At 42.4% G+C, this 18615-nt stretch overlaps 1 protein-coding gene across 2 annotated transcripts; it reads left to right on the forward strand.

Annotated features, from left to right (window-relative positions):
- Positions 1-1257: 1257 nt before the first annotated feature.
- Positions 1258-11362, forward strand: sash3 (SAM and SH3 domain containing 3). Of its 2 annotated transcripts, XM_020590503.1 has the most exons (9): positions 1258-1854; positions 2214-2216; positions 3675-3770; positions 5588-5722; positions 7613-7748; positions 8377-8534; positions 9005-9214; positions 9361-9505; positions 10720-11362. In XM_020590503.1, exons 1-9 carry the CDS (start codon positions 1783-1785, stop codon positions 10980-10982), a joined length of 1218 nt encoding a protein of 405 aa, XP_020446159.1. In that variant the 5' UTR covers positions 1258-1782; the 3' UTR covers positions 10983-11362. The 2 variants fall into 2 exon arrangements, with proteins under 2 accessions (XP_020446159.1, XP_020446167.1); XM_020590511.1 differs by lacking the exon at positions 2214-2216.
- Positions 11363-18615: the final 7253 nt, after the last annotated feature.

Consider the following 18615-nt stretch of genomic DNA (forward strand, 5'->3'; position numbering starts at 1 on the left):
ATGAAAAAAGTCTCTTCTGTTGTTACCTCTGTAGTCGCTGTTAAGCATCATAGTCGTCTCCAGTTATCAGGATCCTCCTAGTAGTGATGAAAAACGACAAACACAATTGGTTTCTCTATATTTATGTCCTCCCCTGCTACGTACATACAGTAGATGAGAGGGTCAGAATATTAGGAACACCTTTGACTATAATGTCCTCCAGTACAACACCACCTTTAACTACAGCTTCAATAATAAAAATATAACTGAATATATATTTTTGACCATTTCACCAAAAACTGAAACCATTTGAGCTTCAGAAACACAGATGTTAAGGTGGAAGTGTTGCATCGGAGTGCATACAGTTGTACAGGTGTGCCTAATAAAGTGGCTGGTGAGTGTACATTCTAATAATATTGTGCATGATGAGTTGTTTAATATCCTGTTAATTTTGTATGTAACATTTTCTTTTCTTTTACTTGTAATGAGGTTGCTTTGATATTTTTAAAACATCATATTTGTACTTTTCCTTGATTAAAGGATGTTAATATTTCTTCCACTGCTTAGGTTACAGGTATTGTACAATGAAAATCCACTTTTTTGTATATCATCTTGTCCCTTTAACAGATCAGACTGTTGCCAACTTTTAGTTGAGTGACGGGAAACTAAAATAGGGCATGATCCTATCATGTGGTTTGCTGCCCCACCAAAATAACAAGCTAAACTTTACTTAAACTGTACTTCCCTCTCTGCTTTGGCACCAATCTTTGCCTTGTCCTGCTGGCTGAATATACATTCAAAGACATTTGAGTCACTCAAGTTGTCCTCTTAAATGTCTGTGCCGGACGATCTTACAGTGCCAGTATGTGTCTGGCCTGTCAAACCCTTTGTCCCAGAAACCATTTTCTCTCTGATCACTAGTTTGTGATGTTTTTACGGGCCCCTGAAGCTGCAACAGGCCTCTGCTGCAGCTGCAAAGCTGTTACTGAGTTTCTAAACATGTCATCTCTGGATTTTTTTCACTTCCACACTTCACTTGCAATGCCACATATGTGCTCATATGAGAACGATGGCAAAACAAACAAGGTGAGAAATCATAAAAACATGGTCTGGCTGGGACATAAAGATTATTCATTTATTATTAAGTAACAGTTAAACAGAACTGGCGGGCTGCTTGATAAAGCTCTTTCCTGCGAGCAAAGTTACTTCATCATTCTGGCGAACACATATGTGTGTAGGAGTAGAAATGTTGTAATTTACGAACACGTGTGTAGGAGTAGAAATGTTGTAATTTCATGAGTGCAAGACGCATTGTGGCTCATCATTACAGCTGTGACACTGTAGCAAGAGAAGCTCTAGAGACCTCAGTGATTTGATCCCCGTCTTCACATGGCTTGCATCAGGCAGGATTCACAGAAAAACCGCTTTCTCTTTGACCTCTATCAGCCTAACAGTCAAAACCAAAGTTGTGATGACATTTACATGAATTGTTTCACGTGTCAGTTCGGTTGTGAGCCACTGAGATCTTATAGCACTCACAGGAGGGAAACACATGTAACAAACCCACTGGCCTGTGTGTAAACCTGAGCACCAAAAACAGTTTCTGTATGGCCACGTGACTTCCTCTCAGCTTCTGCACTTTGTTCAGATGCAGCCCAGTGCAGTTCTGCCTTCCTCTGTTTTTTTTTTTACCCGACTTCATTTGCAGTGACAGACTGTGACAGAAACCCTGAGTGATTAAAGCCAGTGTAGCTTTCTTACAGCTGTTTGTCCAGAGAGATTTGAGGACCGCTGAGGAAGAAGATGTTGAGGCGAAGACCTTCAAATGCCTCTGAGAAGGAGCAGCAGCAGCAGCAGCAGCAGCAGAAGAAGAAGGTGAGTTTATTTTTGAGTATTTACTTTTTGTTTTGTGAGGTGAAGGTGGCTTATGGTTTAAGTATTCAAATTGAGCTTTTATAAACATAAATATTATAGACTGATTGTGAAGAGGGCTTTGTTAGACAGTTTTTTAATATTTATTTTTATATATTTGCACTACACCATCCTGTGCAGTTGTCTTTGCGGGCATATATTTTTAACACAGGATGTCAGCTCGTGTGTCTGGTTTCAATTTTGCAGTGAAGATGAACAACCTGACACAAACGCGCACAAAACTTAAAGCTCAATGAGATCTTTTTGTCTAAAACTTTTGGTGTCTAGTTGAAGTCTCAGCTTATTCTTTGTACTGTTTTTAGAAGGTTCCTCTATTCTGGCAGGGTGAATCATTGCTGCAGATGTAGTTTGAGTCAGAGCAGGGTTTGTGGTTTCTGCTGCCTGCACCTCCAGCTGCCATCATGACAGTGAGCCTCCTACACTCAACACCATTGCCCTTATTTTCCATCCACATCTCCCCGCTTGTGGTCAGATTCACGCCTTGTCACTTCATATCTCATTGCCTTAGTTCTCAGCAGTCATCTGCTAGCACATCATTTTCACTGACAAGAATTGCATTTGGAGTCACCCCTTCACATCTTTCAGAGTTAAGAGGATTGACGCAGCTGAAAGTTCTGTGGCTTTTAAGAGAGAGGAGATATGGCAGGAGAAATAGCACAAACACATAATAAAAGCTCATTTGTTCCCTTGGCTCCACTGGTGGTTGCACTATTCAGGTTAGACACAGACATCATCATTCATCAACACTGACTGGATGTGTGCAATGATTGGCTGCCAGCAATCGCTCAAGGCTTGCCCGTTTCCTGTGGTTTTACTGGTACAAAGATTGAAGAAGGATGCACAATGACATGTGGCTATATAGAAACTTGCATTAAAAATTCCACTATAGCTATAGGAAACACTGAGATGTGGGAAGTATGCAAAAGAATGAAAATAGGGGAAACAGTATTTTCAGCTAATGCAAGTGATATGTTAACAGACAATGTGCTGCAAAGGTCAGGCCATTACTTACTGTTTGACAGAACACAAATTAGTAGCTAATGGCATAATTTTAGTCATTTTTCATGCCAAAGTGCTCTAAATACCCCAGTTCATCTCCTCAATTATGAGGTTTTGCTGATTTAATTTGTTTTATGTGATAGTAAATTTAGTGTTGTTAGGTTTTTGACTGTTGCTTGGAGAAAATTTTAAGACAAGATCTTGGGTGTCAAAGTGTGAGAGGCAGTATCTACTACGGTCTGACATGCAGTGCACCCCTCTACCAGACTTAGAGTTCAGAATGGAGAATTTTAGACCAATAAAATGGTCTTACAGTAGATTTATTCCACGTCCTCTTTCAGATTCATACTAAAAACATCTGTCTTAATTGTGGCATTGGTTTAAAATTACATGAATTGGTGCTGTTGTTTTACACAGACTTTCTGATTTTCCTGAAACTTCTTCAGAAGCAGCTACAGCACTATCTGCAAAACGCAGACACTAAATGAACCAGATTCACGTCTTTATCTTTGATCACTGTGTGAGACATGGACGGTTGGTCCTTCTTAGAAATCCCCTTGTGGATTCACATGTGAAGAGATGAGAACACAAGCATGTACAGCAGTGATATCAATAGATTCCTGATGTTTTTCTGGGGGACCTCGTTTTGTCTACACCATTTGCTTTGCAATAAAACTTTTATTGCTGTTCTGTTGCTTCAATGTGCTCGTCTTGGTCTTTGTCATTATGATTTTAAATGAGTGCAAATTATTGTGTGTATACAGCTCACCCTGCAGAGATCCAGCAGCTTCAAGGATTTTATGAAGCACAAACCCACCTCTCCTGTTGTGTCAGAAAAGGAGTTCACTTTGGAGGAGCATGTAAGTTGGACTCACTCATTCTACTCAAACAGGCACATAAAAATACACAGGAACATCATCTGGCACACAGTACCTCACTGTTTAGAAAATATTTCCTTGTATTTTTCTAAACTCTTTGTTTTAAGTTCCTAAATGACAGTTCCTTTAGATATTTCATCCTTTTGTTCCTCATTCGTCAGACCGTGTTTCATCCAGCCCCTTAATGACGCTGCATCGAGAGAAGACCCGAGTGCACCGAGTTCAAGCAGAAACTGTTATCAGTTATTACGGTTACAGAAGTGCATGGTTTTTGCTTCCTGCTTTAACACACTGCTATGCAGTTATGTATGCAAGTTAACACCTCAGAATTCACAGAAATTTAACTTCCCAGTAATATTCTTAGCAGTGTGAGTGGAAGTTGGGTGGCAAAGAGGTATAGAAAATGAGAGGAAGTAAGAACAAGAAGCACTGCACAGAGCTGAGTTGACAGCAGCATGCAGACAGGATGTCCTCTGGTGTGATCTAGTCAAGCAGAGAGCCTGCTCTGTGTCAGGCAGACAGTTGCAGAAGCAGTAAACATTACACCATGTATTTTTATTTCTGCATTTTAGCTCAGACATTGAAGTCCGTGCTGAGAATTCAACTGTTGCATTTCAGTCTCTGCAGCAGTTGTGTGTTTGTCACTGTGGTCACTCTGTGGTCTCTTCACTGTGGTGCTTAATAAAAAATAGTTCAAAGAAAATTCAGCTAAGAAGCAGAAAGTGAACATAAGTATAAGTGCTTAAAAGGCTTGAAAACATTGGGTTTGACTACAGAATGTGTGAACAAACAACTGATACGCCTTGCTACTGTGGACTGTTGTGGATACTCCCTGTCATTAAACACGCCACTAGCTGCCTCCAATAACCACAGAATGATGTTCAGTGTTTCAAAGGTCTAATGCAGTCAGGACAAACTATTCTTCTGCAATAATGCTCTATTTTCCCTTAATCCAACAGTGCTCTGCAGTATTTATGTTACTTTCCTTTGCAAATTACTCAACACAAGGTGTCAAAGAACATTTGCTGTAACTAATTGCCTCATAAAAATACAGCAAACACCATGAACTTCCACTACCCAGCCAGAGCAGATGCACTTTGTTAGGTACTGTTCTCAGAAACTCCGCTTTCAAGCACCTGCCCACATTAAAGTGCAGGAGTGAGTATGTGTGAGCATGTGACTTTGTGGGTATCAGCAGTGTGCATGTGTGTATTTGTTTGGTCAGCAGTGTGAGGAAAGGTTTGAATTTTAAAGCATGGGAGTGGCGACATTTTGGCTGGTCCTCACCGTCTCAGACCCCTTCAAAGGGCCGTTTGACGGCCAAGACTTGGTTTTAGGGTTAAGGCTAGAATTAGGTATAGGTTAGGGGAAGGGTTGTGGTTAGGTGTTTAGTTGTGTGTTAAGTGTTAGGGTAAGAGGCTAGGGCATGCATTATGTCAGAGAATGTCCTCATAAAAATAGCTATACAAATGTGTGTGCGCAAACACATTACTTGTACTTCTATCTTGGTGAGGACACACTGACATAATGCAATCACTAGCCTCTTACCCTAACACTTAACCGTCAGAGCTAATTGCAACCCTTCACTAAACCAAACTCGAACCTGAACCTGAGTTTTCTAGTTTATGAGAAGAACACTTGACAGTGACACTATGAAAGTTGATGTATGTCACTGGCATAGTTAGTCATTTTTAAAGATACTCACAAAATGTGCTTAATTTAAACAAGGCTGTACCACACATCCTCTCATTTCCTAACATTTGTGTCGCATGATTTATTTTTTTTTACTCTCGTCTCAGGTGGCAGAGAACATAACAGAAGAGCAAACGGTGAAAAGTGGCAGCAAACTGGGCAAAAAGTGGCGCAATGTCATCTCACGCACCATGACCCGCAAAACATCCAAGATGGTGCAGAAGGCTCTGGCTGAGGAGGGGGTAAAGACTCTTTAATTAACGTTACAATAACCTGACTAACACATGAAGATCACAGAACAATTCATACCAACTGTAAATAGTATTTATTGTACGTAGCTGCTGATACACAAACACCGCTTGACATCTGTAAAGACATTTCTGCTCCTGAAACAGAATAGTTACAAAATATTAAAGTTGTCTCCATCTAGTGGACAAATGTTTGTGTTGCATTGTTTAAAAGATAAGTGAAAGTACATTTACTCAAGTATAGTATCTAAGTACTAATTGTAGGCACTTGTAATTTACATTTCATACCACTTTATACTTCTACTCAACTACAAGTCAGACATTTTACTTCACTACATCTGTGTGATGACTACAATCACCAAGCTCTTTCACACAGAACACAAGATGACAACTGGTGCATTGTCTTGGATTAAAGAGCCCGTGGCATGCTTTTCTGTTTTCTGACTGAAAGCTCAATAAAACGAGGTGTACCTATGACGCTGTACTTCTATGCAGAAGCATCCTGGTTTATACAAGTCTTGTGAACTCTCGCTGGTGAGACCTTTTCTCCCCCTAACTATGTAGAGCCTTATGCAGTAGTTCACGGATTTCCTTGAAAGGTCATATTCTCCTGGCTGTGTGTGTTCATTTGAGATTGCCTGACATCCACCGGTGCCATTTTAAAGGTGGAATTTTTCAACTGCATGCGGTTTTGTGGATATATTTTACCTTCTGCTGCTGCACTGTGACCAGAGGATGTGGAGAAAAATACAGGGCCCAAAGTTACTGCATGTCCAGGAATGTTCCTGTACAGGGACTCGCTGTTTTACCCGACGAGTCTAACGAGGTGTGAATGGAGCAGCTGGAAACCTACAAGCAGCCGGCCTGTGAAGCACCCTGGGTGGTGAAAGATTAGCTCATCAAAGCTGGATTCCTCTGGAGCATAGTACTTTTTTGTTTTGTCTGCCACGTGTGATATGATGCAGGGTGGAGAGAGGATTCTAGCGACCCATGATGTTATTGTCAGTGCAAGGCTACCTGTTGGGATTGTATGTGGTCACCTGTAACATGAGGGATTTGTAGGGGAAGACTGTGATCACCAGTTGGATTTACTGACCTTGAAGTTTCCACTCCTCAGTGAGACAAAACGATAAGTTTAAAAAAAAAAAAAAAAAAAACGCACATTGCATGTCTGTTAATGCCTTGTTTCTGTAGAGAATTGTTGTAAGGCTGGAGAAGTTACTATGTCTGCATTATACCAGTTAAAGTATGGAGTTTCTCGACTACCCACTTTGTTTAGGGTGTTACACGTCTGTTTTCATTGGTTCATATACTGTTTGAATTTCTCCTCCATAGATATGTAAATTAATGTCGTTGCAGTTCGTCTTGCTGCCTGCTTTCATATTCTGCCTCGAACATGTCAGGTAGGATTTGAGGTATTATCTTTGTCGAAAACATAGTTCGTCACTGTTTGCTTATATGTTGTCCTGGCGTCCTGACCGGTTTTGTGTCAAGATGGGTTTCCCCTCTTCAGAACTCGGTTTCATGTAGTGTTTGTGGTTAGCATAATGTCAGGGGAAATGCATCTCGATGAGTAAACCGATTTTGACGCAACACCGGCAACAAGAGTTGTTCACATTTGCAAACTTTCTTCTCGTTTTCAGGAAGAGGCTGTTGGGTTTTATTGATCTGAAATAATAACAGGCTACTTGGAAGCTAATGTAGAGGTACCCAGGATTAAATATTAAATGGCTGGAAAAGAGCATGCCATTGGCTCTTTAAATAAAACAGTATATAAAATTGTTGCACCATCACAGCTCATAAAACCTGGCATGAAAGAGTTGTGTGGAATGAGAAAAAAAAAAAACTAACCTGACTTCTGACCTGCACTGCCGTCTTCACCAGGGGGAGAGCAGTGAGGAGCTGTCTCCCGTCTCTTCTGATTGGATTCCAGATCTGATCGCAGGACAGAGGACGTCTGTGTGCTCCTCGGGCTCGGAGGACACCATGCCCAGCCTCATCAGATGCCAGCTCTCTGGCAGTAAGTGCAACTCTGTGTCTCCTGTAAACCTGAGGCTTTCACACTGTGAGGGAAAGTGGAAGGAGAAACCTGGAGAGGGCCATCAGAGAGTGGATGGGGAGAAATGTGCAATTTGTGTCTAAGCTTTTCCTTCTTGGAGGTAACTCAGTCAAATGTGAACACACAGACATGGCACACACATTTTAAGATTCGGTGCAGCTTACATTGTCTGGGGGTATCATTCACAGCTCTTCATAGCTCCAGAACCTTCCTGAAAAATCAAGTTTACTTCTGAATCAAAATAATCCAGTGATAGTTTGTGGGAGTACATTGTAAATAGAAGCTGGTTATAGCTAAATCAGCATATTTTTTAATGGTGCACATATGCCATGTCAACTTTATGGATCTAAATATGGGAACTGTAGTCTCAAAACTTAGAGCATGATTATGGCCCAAACCGAAGTAAGACAGAAATAACAGGAGTGACAAAATCATTAATCCAGTAGTGAGAAAAACAAGACCTCAAGACATGCTCCTCTATACTGTACTGTGTTGAAAACTCAGACTTTGAAAACCCCTGATGTAAACCATAATGATCTGAAGGCTAAGGATGAATCTGACCCCTCTTCACACTCTGTGTCCTCTTCAGGTAGCGACAGACAGAGCTTGGACAGCGGGTACTGCCAGAGGGACAGCATGAGACTGGAGGAGAACGGCATCGCTTACAACGGGCCGTTCTGTGGCCGAGCTCTGGTCCACACTGACTTCACTCCCAGCCCGTACGATGTGGAGTCACTGAAACTCCAAGTGAGTCTCTCTGGCCGTGTTGGTCCTTGCTTCGCCTGCTGTCGCCCTCCAGGGAGCTCGCTAACCCTGTGAAACAAGCAGTTTTCTTTATTCTTCATGAAGAACACATTACCCACTGTGTGTCTGACACAATAACATGACTGCATTAGTGACTGTGTTAGTGCCAGTTATACAATGGCGCACTATTAGAAAACTAAGAATATTGAAATATTTGGAGCCATTCAGGCAGTTACTCATTTACACCTCACTTCCTTTGTTATGCTTCTGTCAAGGTGAAAGTTACCATATTTTGAGTTTGTCAGCAGTAACTGGATCAAGCAGTCAGCAGTTAGATCAGTTATTGTACATTTTAAACCCAAGATGAATACTGTAAATCACCTAAGGATTCTTGTTCTCAAGGCCCCTGTTTTGTTCATCCTTTCATCTGTGCCCTTGATCTAAGCCTGGTATTCATGCATCATCTCTCTCAGAAAGGAGACATCATCCACATTATTGAGAAGCCTCCTGTGGGGACCTGGACAGGGAAACTCAACAACAAAGTGGGCTCCTTTAAGTTCATCTACGTCAACCTCCTGCCTGACGAGAGCCCCCCAGCCAGGAGGAGAAACTGCAACAGCAACCGCCGCAGCAAATCCAAACCCAGAACCCTGGAGGAGGTGCTGGACAGCATGGGCCTGACGGTAAGAACCACTGACGACACTTGTAAAGGAAGCTGTTCTGAGTTGTGGCCAAGAAGTCGGTGGTGCAGCTGAACTTAGTGCTTCATTGTCTGTATCATAATTGTTCAATTTATGTTCCTGTACATTTTCTTGTTGTTTTTTTTTAGGAGTTGAATTCTTTGCTGTCCATGCACGGGTTCCAGAGCCTGGAGGACTTTGCAATACTGAAGGAGTCTCACCTCAATGAGCTGAACATCACTGATCCTGAGCAGCGCTCCAAGATCCTGAATGCCGCCGAACTGCTCAGAGACTGTAAGTTCACACAGTGTAAAGCTGCAACAGCCTGTCGTAATGATTCTACCCTGCTGGCGGAAAAGAAAAAATTCCAAAAAAGTCAGTTAGGGACAATTGCTCATCAGTACATACGTGTAAAATATGTGTTTAGGGAAATGCTCAAGCTATCGGCATATTTTTCAGCTACATTTTCTGGCCCAGTTCCACAGCATCACACCCACAGCAGTTATGCTTAGATCTTGGCTCATCTCCCCTCCAGACAAATCATTCAGAATGATTTTAACACCTGTCCTGCAGCAACAGCAGTTTATGGATTTCAATTAACTTTCAATTACAGTTAGCTGCACCAATACAATTCATCGTGTTAATTAGGGGAGACTGGGAGCGTAGCTGCTGAGATCAGTATCAGGACCAAGAGAAAGTTATAGGACATGATACATTGCAACAGGAAAGAGAATCTGAAATTTTCTTATAAAGAAAATGAAATGTTAAAAATTACATTGACCTCAGGTACATTAAATATTATCTGTTAATATTATTCTACTATTATGCTCAGGGATCTTTCCCTTTTTTTAATGAAGTATATAATGCATCTTAATTACTTTTAGAGTTGGAGCTAATTTAAATCCAATATAATGGATAAATATAATAAGATGAACTCTTTATTCTAAACTTGCTGCGACTGCACTGCAGAATTTTGTCAACTTTTAGTGGAGATGGTGCTACAGTGAGTCAACATGCCCCAAAAACATTTGGGCGGCCAAAACAACCCAACTTGCTCAACTAGTTTTTGTGAAAACAATGTGAAAGGCTCAAGTGATGAACCTCCAGAGTATTTCAACATAAATCTGCAGCTCCACAGCTTTATAGTGACTGTCGGTCAGTTGTTCAGCTGCCAGCCCATTATGACTCTCATAATGCTGTTTTCAGCCACACCAGGCGGCTGTTTCCACACGCAGCTCTAAACACCTACTGTACATCACCTGCTCAGCAACAAACAGCCGACCTGGATACCTGAATTTCCCTCGGGCTCAATGAAGTATCCATCTCAGACAGACAGTTATTAATTAGCTGGTGGAAAATAGTGGAGCAAGTCAAGAATTTCCCTCGGTAGCAGATGGGTTTTCTCTAAAGGCAGGAATGAAAGGACCTTTCAGAGTCGTGTGCTAATAAAACAAAATATCACATTGGGACATTCTCTATTAAAATACAAATCTTTTTGCTCCATGTAGCTGAAGAAGAGTCAGAGCCAGAGGAAGAGGTGGACAAATCCGACGCCAAGGAGCCGAGAGATTCAGGCTGTTTCGAGAGCTCAGAGACTCTGGAAAGTGGACGAGAAGAGCCAAAGGCGGAGGAAGAACTCCAGGATGAAGCATCAGAGGAGCAGACGAACCAGGAGGCAGAGGAGCAGGAGTCCGAGCCAGACGAGGAGAAACAGACAGAGCAGCTGGAGGTGGTGCAGGAGCAGCTGCAAGAGCTGACAGTGGACGAATGATGCTGAGAAGTGACGGAAAAATACTGAAACTTGTTTTATTCCTGGTTCTCAGGGACTCTGCAGATGGAGGTATGGTGTTTAATAAACAGCTCTTCATTGTAAGAGAGTGGACAACTGGTCATATGAACACAATGTAAGGTAATACTGTAGCAAGGTGGTGGTCTCCATGCAGTTTGTTTGCACTGTTGAACAAGCAGCACAATTTCTATCAACCGTTTTGCCATGAATGTTGTAAGAATGTCCATTTAGGATGGAGATGAAGCATTTAAACATTTTCCTCCTTTTCATTTCGTTTCGTCATTATGTATGCTCTCGTCATCGGTGTGTGAATGTGTGTGTGAATGGGTGAATGGTGTATGATCTCCTGTAAAGCGCTTTGGCCAGTGTAACACACTGTGAGAAAGCGCTATATAAATACAGTCCATTTACCATTTACCATTTCATAATGTGTTCTATCAAAATATTTGGGTATTTTTTTACAACTTGAAAAATGATTCTTAGAAGTTAGTTATATATACACTTGATTGATTTCTGTGACAATGCTGTAAATAGAATTTGAATAAAAGTATTGTTTTTGCAGGTTTACATTTTGTTCTAAACTACTTCATGAAAAAAATATCAACTAATGGGTTTTAAATGTTATATCTATACGATGGACAAAATCATTTTAAATCAAGGTCTATTTATTAGCCGTTTCCAGGCTTTTCATTACACCTCAATTTTCCTCAGCAACAGACCCCAGCTCTTGGTGGATGACCTTCTACCTCGACCAGTTGGGGTGAGTGGACAGAGGAGAGAGAGAAAAGCCTCAAAACGACAAGCAAGCAGTGAGCTGGTTGGTGTGGCCGGTAACTGCTCATCAGAAACGTAAGGCTCCAGAACCAGGGCTACCTGCAGAAAGGTACAGGGAGCGAGAGAGGGGACACACTACGGGAGAGAGGAGACATCATTAGTTGGGTTTACTTTGTCACACTACTATTTCCAAAGAATAGACCTACTCTTCTTTTTTTAGTTTGAGTCTTACAGAAAATCCATCCATTCATTATCTTATCGGGGGTCGGGTCACGATGGCAGCAGGTTCAGCCAAGCTAGTCCAGACGTTCCTCTCCCCAGCAACATGTTCCAGCTCCTCTGGCAGGATTCCGAGGCGTTCCCAGGCCAGATGAGATACAATCTCTCCAGCGTGTTCTGGGTCTGCCCTGGAGTCTCCTACCAGTTGGACATGACCCGAAGACCTCCAAAGGGATACATCCTGGAAGAATCCTAATAAGAGGCCCGAACCACCTCAACTGGCTTCTTTCAGTGTGAAGGAGCATCAGTTCTACTCCAAGTCCCTTCCGGATGTCTGATCTCCACACCCCACTTGTATTCACAAGTCCAACCATCCTATGAAGGAAACTCATTTCAGCCACTTGTATTCATGATGTTATTTTTTTGGTCACTACCCACAGCTCATGACCATAGATGAGGGTTGGAGCGTAGACTGGCTGGTAAATTGAGATCTTTGCCTTTCTGCTCAGCTCCTTCTTCACCACAACAGTCTGGTACAATGTCCACTTTATTGCTGATGCTGCCCCTACCTGCCTGTCAGTCTCATGCTCAATTTTACCCTCACTTGTAAATAAAACCTCAAGATACTTAAACTCCTTCACTTGGGGCAGCAACTCACTCCCAACCCAGAGGGAGCAGTCCAGCATTTTCTGGCAGAGCACCATGGGAGGTCACAGTCTGATGAAGCCAACAAAACCACATCATTGGCAAATAGCAAAGATGCAGTTCCGAGGTCCCCAAACCAGACACTTTCCTCCCCCTGGCTGCGCCTTGAGATCCTGTTTATGGAAATCACAAACAGAATCAGTGACAAGGGACAGCCCTGATGAAGGCTGACACCAACTGACAACATTTGACCTCTTGCAGAGTATACAGACATCTCTCACTCAAGTTATACAGGGACCGGATGGCTCATAACGACGGCCCTGGTGCCCAGTACTTCCAAAGTATCCCACCACAAGGGACCCAGTTGTAGGCCACAAAACATGTCTAGACTGGGTGGGCAAACTCCCAGGATCCCTCCAGTAACCTTGCAAGGGTAAAGAGTTGGTCCATTGTTCCTTGACCTGGACAGAATTCGCATGGTTCCTCCTGAATCTGAGGTTCGACAATTGTTCAGAGCCTCCTTTCCAGCACCCTGGCATAGGCTTCCCCAGGGAGGCTGAGTAGTGTGATACCCCAATAATTGGAGCACATTCTCTGGTCCCCTTTTTTTAAAAATGGGAACAACCACTTCAGTCTGCCAGTCCACAGGCACTGTCCCAGTCTTCCATGTGACACTGAACCAAGACAGCCCAGCAATGTCCAGAGCCTTCAGCATCTCAGGGTGAATCTCATCCACTCCTGGTGCCTTGCAACTGAGGAGTTATTTGACTACATCAGTGACCTCTACCAGAGATATGGGTGAGGTTTTTCCTGAGTCTTCTACCTCTCCCTCCTCCTTGGAGGACATGTTAGACAGGTTGAGGAGTTCCTCAAAGTGCTCCATCTACCACCTGACAACATCCCCACTCCAAGTCAGCAATTCTCCTCCCCTGCCAAACACAGTCTGGGCCAAGCCCTGCTTTCCCTTTGAGTCGCCGGACAGTTTGCCAGAACTTCCTTGAGGCCAACCAAAAGTCCTTCTCCATAGCCTCACACTCCTCCCACACCCCAGTTTTTGCACCTGCAACCATCCGAGCTGCCATGCTTTTGATCTGCCAGTACTCATCAACTGCTTTGGAAGACCCCTGAGCCAACCAAGTCCTGTAGGCATCCTTCACTGCTGGTGTCCACCAGCAGGTTCTCAGGTTGCCGCCACGACAGGCACCACCGACTTCTTGGCCACAACTCAGAACAGCTTCCTTTACAATGGAGGATTTGAACATGGCCCATTTGGATTCCATATCTCCAGCCTCCCTTGGGACGTGTGAGAAATTCTTCTGAAAGGTGTAGGTCGAAGACCTCCTGGGCAGGGGGCTTCAGCCAGGCATTCCCAGCATACCCTCACTACACATTTGGGTTTGCTAGGCCTATCCAGCAGTCTCCCCCCACCCTCCAACTTACCACCAGGTAGCGATCAGATGACAGTTCTGCTCCTTTCTTTGCCCAGGAGTCCAAGACATAAGGACTTAAATCCAATGATACAACAACAAAGTTGATCTAAGGCCTAAGGTGTTCTGGAACCAAGTCCACTTATGAACAATCCAATGCTCAAACATGGTGTTTATTAAGGCTAATCCATGACTAGCACAGAAGTTCAATAACAAAGCACCATTCGGGAACAGATTGGGCAGGCTGTTCCTCCCAATCACCCCCTTTCAGGTTTCTCCATCATCGTCCATGTCCTCCAAAATAACTATAGAGTACCAAGGTGGTGCTCTTTCGGGGACCCCACCCAGGGTCTCCGAGAGGGCTACATACTCCGAACTATTGTTCAGCACATAGACACAAACAACAGTTGGGGCTTTCTTCCCAGTGAATTTCCACAGGGAGAACTCCAACACAGCAGCGCTCATCCTGGGATTTGTGAGTATCACCACACCTCCCTGGCACCTCTCAACCTGGGAAACTCTGGAAAAGGATGGAGTCCAATCCCTCTCTCCAAAGGTTTGGTCCCAGAGCCAGAACTATCTGTGGAAGTAAGCCCAAATATATCTAGTTTGTATTGCCCCATCTCCTTCCCCACCAGAGAGGGCCCCTCTCTCCAAAAGTTTGGTCCCAGAGCTAGAACCATCTGTGGAAATAAGCCCAAATATATCTAGTTGGTATCACTCCATCTCTTGCACAGGCCCCATCTCCTTCCCCACCAGAGAGGGGACATTCCACATTCCTAGAGCTAGCCTATGCAGCCAGGGATCAACATGCCCAGGTACCTGACCTAGCCTGCCACCCAACATACATTGCACCCCATCCCGATTCCTTTACCTGCAGGTGGTGGATCTACAGGGCTATGCCTGACCAGACTTCATGGGCCAAGGACCAGCCGCCAGCTGCTTGCCAGCAAGCTCTCCTCCCAGGTTTGGCTGCAGCAGGGTGCCCCAATTTTCCTAATCTGGGCAAGGTAGCGCAACAAGAAGTGACCATTTTCATCAGTGTTTTTGAATCGATCTTAGTGTGGCCCTTCCCCTGGAACCAATTTGCCTTGGTAGACCTTACCAGGGGCTAATGCCCCAGACAACACAGCTCCTGAGATCACACAAACCTCTCCACCATGTTAAAGTGGCAATTCCAGGAGAGGCTTACAGAAAATGGGAATTTGAAATGAATTTTTTACAAATAAATGAATCGGTTAACTGAGAAATAGTTTAAAATGTAATAAGCTACAGTAGTGATATAACGGTACATCAGTAACAGGGGCTACTTATTTATTACGACTATATCTACACACTTATTTACAGCAAAGCATTTTCAGTGCAGTGACAGTATTTTTAGAGTGGTATCAGTGGTTTTGCTGAAGACCTGAATACTTCACCACTGGTAGCCACACTGCTAATGTGGGACAAAAAGAACAAATTGCATTAGTGAACATTGCATCTTTCAGCTGGCGCGATTCTTCTTCCATCCCGTTACCCATCTAATGCTATTGTTTTAATCTATGGAGAAAACAATTCATGTGACTAACAATCAAGGGACACAAATATACCAGTGGATAAACTGAAACAATCACTCCTACTGAAAGAACATTTCTTTTCAGAGACAAATAAGACAATATCATTTATTTACCAGACACACTGATCAAGTAGAAAGAATGATGTAAATCAAATGAAATATATATAATCACAGTGTTGATACTAAATGAAGTGAACATGAAGAGCAGTTCCTTCAGTGGTATAGTACTGTATCTGTATATGTAATGCAGTGTAATAGACTGATCAGAGCATTCAGATCTGATCATGTCGTGGCGACAGGAAGTAAAACAGGAGGCATCCTGTACATACAACAGCAGCTCAGCTCGGTCACATGACAGTCTGCACATGGTTACAGCTGCAAACTAAAGTTCAACCATCCCTGCTTTCAAACTGTTTCACAGAAATTCAGCACAAACAACCCATCTTTTGCCAAATATCAGCCAGATGCGAGACGTCTTAGTGATCAGATACATCAAACTGCCTTAAAATTACTTTCCACAAAGAAAGCCTGCTAAAACTTGTTCTAGATTAGGTCTTCTCACTGGAGATTGACCCATTTTAAAGATTTTTCCCCAACAAATATTCAGTAATCACAGATTTTCCTACATAGAAAAAAAAAAGACTGCCACACACTTTACAGCATCCCCCAGCGAGGAGTCTCTCCTCATCTCATCCAAGTGTAAAGACCGTAAACATGGATTGATCTAGAGCTGAAATGATTTAATTGATGAGGACAGAGAAAATTCATCATTAACAACTTTAATCATCAGTTATTTGTTTGGCTTTTTTCCTACAAGTTCCAGCTTTTCAAATGTGAATATTTGCTTATTTTCACATAACAAATTGAACATTTGACTGTTTGTTAGGTGACAAATTCAATGTTCTTACTTCTGACCAAACCATTAGTTAATAAAATCTTCAGATTAATCAATAATGAAAAGAACAGTTATTTAATTGTTTAAAATCAGTCTCGAGCTACTTCACAAAAATAATCTGAGCTGCCAACCATGCCAGCATCTCAGTTTATTTTCTTCTCATCCAATATTTTTGGAGTTAATTTTTCTCAGAAGATTAAGGAGGGACTGCGACTGAGTCTTATAATGAATCATCTCGGGCAGATTTTACAGTCTGATACGATGCTGTTGACAAACTAGAATTTCTACAGGACTATATTTCACCAGCACAAACTGTCTTGCACAAGAACACAATCACTATTACAAACTCCCACTATCTGCTAAATCATTTAAACAGCAACTCCCATTTTTGTTTGTGTAGATGCCGTTCCCCTCAACTGATCTGTGACCACAACAAAATTAATTCTGAAGCCACATTAAAGTGTGCACACTATCAAAAACACACAGACGCGTTCTCTGCGATAACAAGCCTGCTGCAGACGGCTACAGTGGCCTCGGCCTTGGGCGCACTGCAGGAATAACTCACAGCAAAGATGCAAAGAGAGTTAAATATGGGAGATGTTTCGTGGAGGGAGAAGGCAGAACACGGCAGGAAGAGAGAGGACTCGGCAAGATCGACTCTGGTGCTCAAGCTCACAGGCAGAATACGTAAAAAATAAAATCCTTGCTGCTGTGTTTCCTCCCCATTCATCAGTGGAGTGCTTTAGTACATCTACACCTGCTAATACTACTATATACAGTTTAACCATGGCTTGGCTTTGTTTTTGCTTGAAAAGGTTTAATACAGTGGTTCCCAACCTTTAAGTCCAGCAGTAATGTCTGTCACAGCTAGCATACATCTACCAGCTGTGACCAGCTCAACCAAAAACTGATGTGAGGTTTGTTTGTTTTTATCATTTTTTGAAGAAATTTCAGTTTTCCATAAGGAAAAAAAGTAGCAGAAATGTGTTTTCCTACTTTTCTTTCCTGTTAAAAGGAATAAGTGAACATTTTGGGAAATTTGCATCTTTAGTCAGATAATACCACCGTTATGTTTAACAAGGGGAAATCAGCGACCTTCGCTGTCTACAGGTAAACCATACACCTGCCTGCACAGCTAAAGCTCACTAATGAATTAACAGTTTAATTACTGAAATGTTTAAAAAGGTAGGAAACTAACAGACCGACTGTAAAATCACAAGTTGTTGTTGCATGTCAGTTTGTACATTCATAAAACAAAGTGAAGAGTGTGTTTATCAGTGAGCTTTAGTGACACCGACAGGCTGATTTCATATTTTAACCATTGAACAGAGCTGGGCTAGCTGTTTCTAGGCTTTATGCTAAGCTAACAGTAATTTCCCAAAAATGTCAAACTAGTCCTTAAATCATCTCACAACCCGACTGGTTGGGAACCACCATAATATGTGTATAAACACTGGCATTTCTCATTTAACACTGTACCGGAGCGGATTTGGGCTCCTCTCTTGGTAGACCTCAGCTGCATTTCATAGTGCAGCTGTTGTGATAAGGCACTGTTACTACGAGTGTCCACGATCATTAGGAGCCAGGCCTTTTCTCACTCACACTGGATACATGACTTTACTGTGCAGTTTAATCCATTTTGAATCACCGATGTCACGCTACATCCTTGATTATATAAAAATGGAAGGACAGGTGTTGGTCTAAATCAATTAAAAAAATTAAAAGATGCACCTAAGGAACAACAACAGCAACAACAACACTGAATGCAGCAATATCAGAATACAAGGTAGATTTTGCTTGGAAGGAGCCTTTAGTCTGACAGGTGAAATCCTTTTATCTGCACTCAAAAACCTGCTTGTCCAGCCTTTTCATGGTTTGCATAGGGCATGTAATGCGCACACACACACAACAAAAACCATGTATGAAGTTTTATACATGTTCAGAAGTAATGAGGTCTTTGCCAGACACTTGCAAGGAGTATATTTGAATTGGCTTCTCACAATAAATGTCATTATGCAATTTTAAAGAAAAGTAGTAGTACTGACAATCACAGCAACCTGCAGGTGAACTGTGGGGAAGGTATACACAAAGTTTTGT

Source organism: Monopterus albus, unplaced genomic scaffold (genome assembly GCF_001952655.1).
Source record: "Monopterus albus unplaced genomic scaffold, M_albus_1.0 scaffold2.1, whole genome shotgun sequence".
Lineage (NCBI taxonomy): Eukaryota > Metazoa > Chordata > Actinopteri > Synbranchiformes > Synbranchidae > Monopterus > Monopterus albus.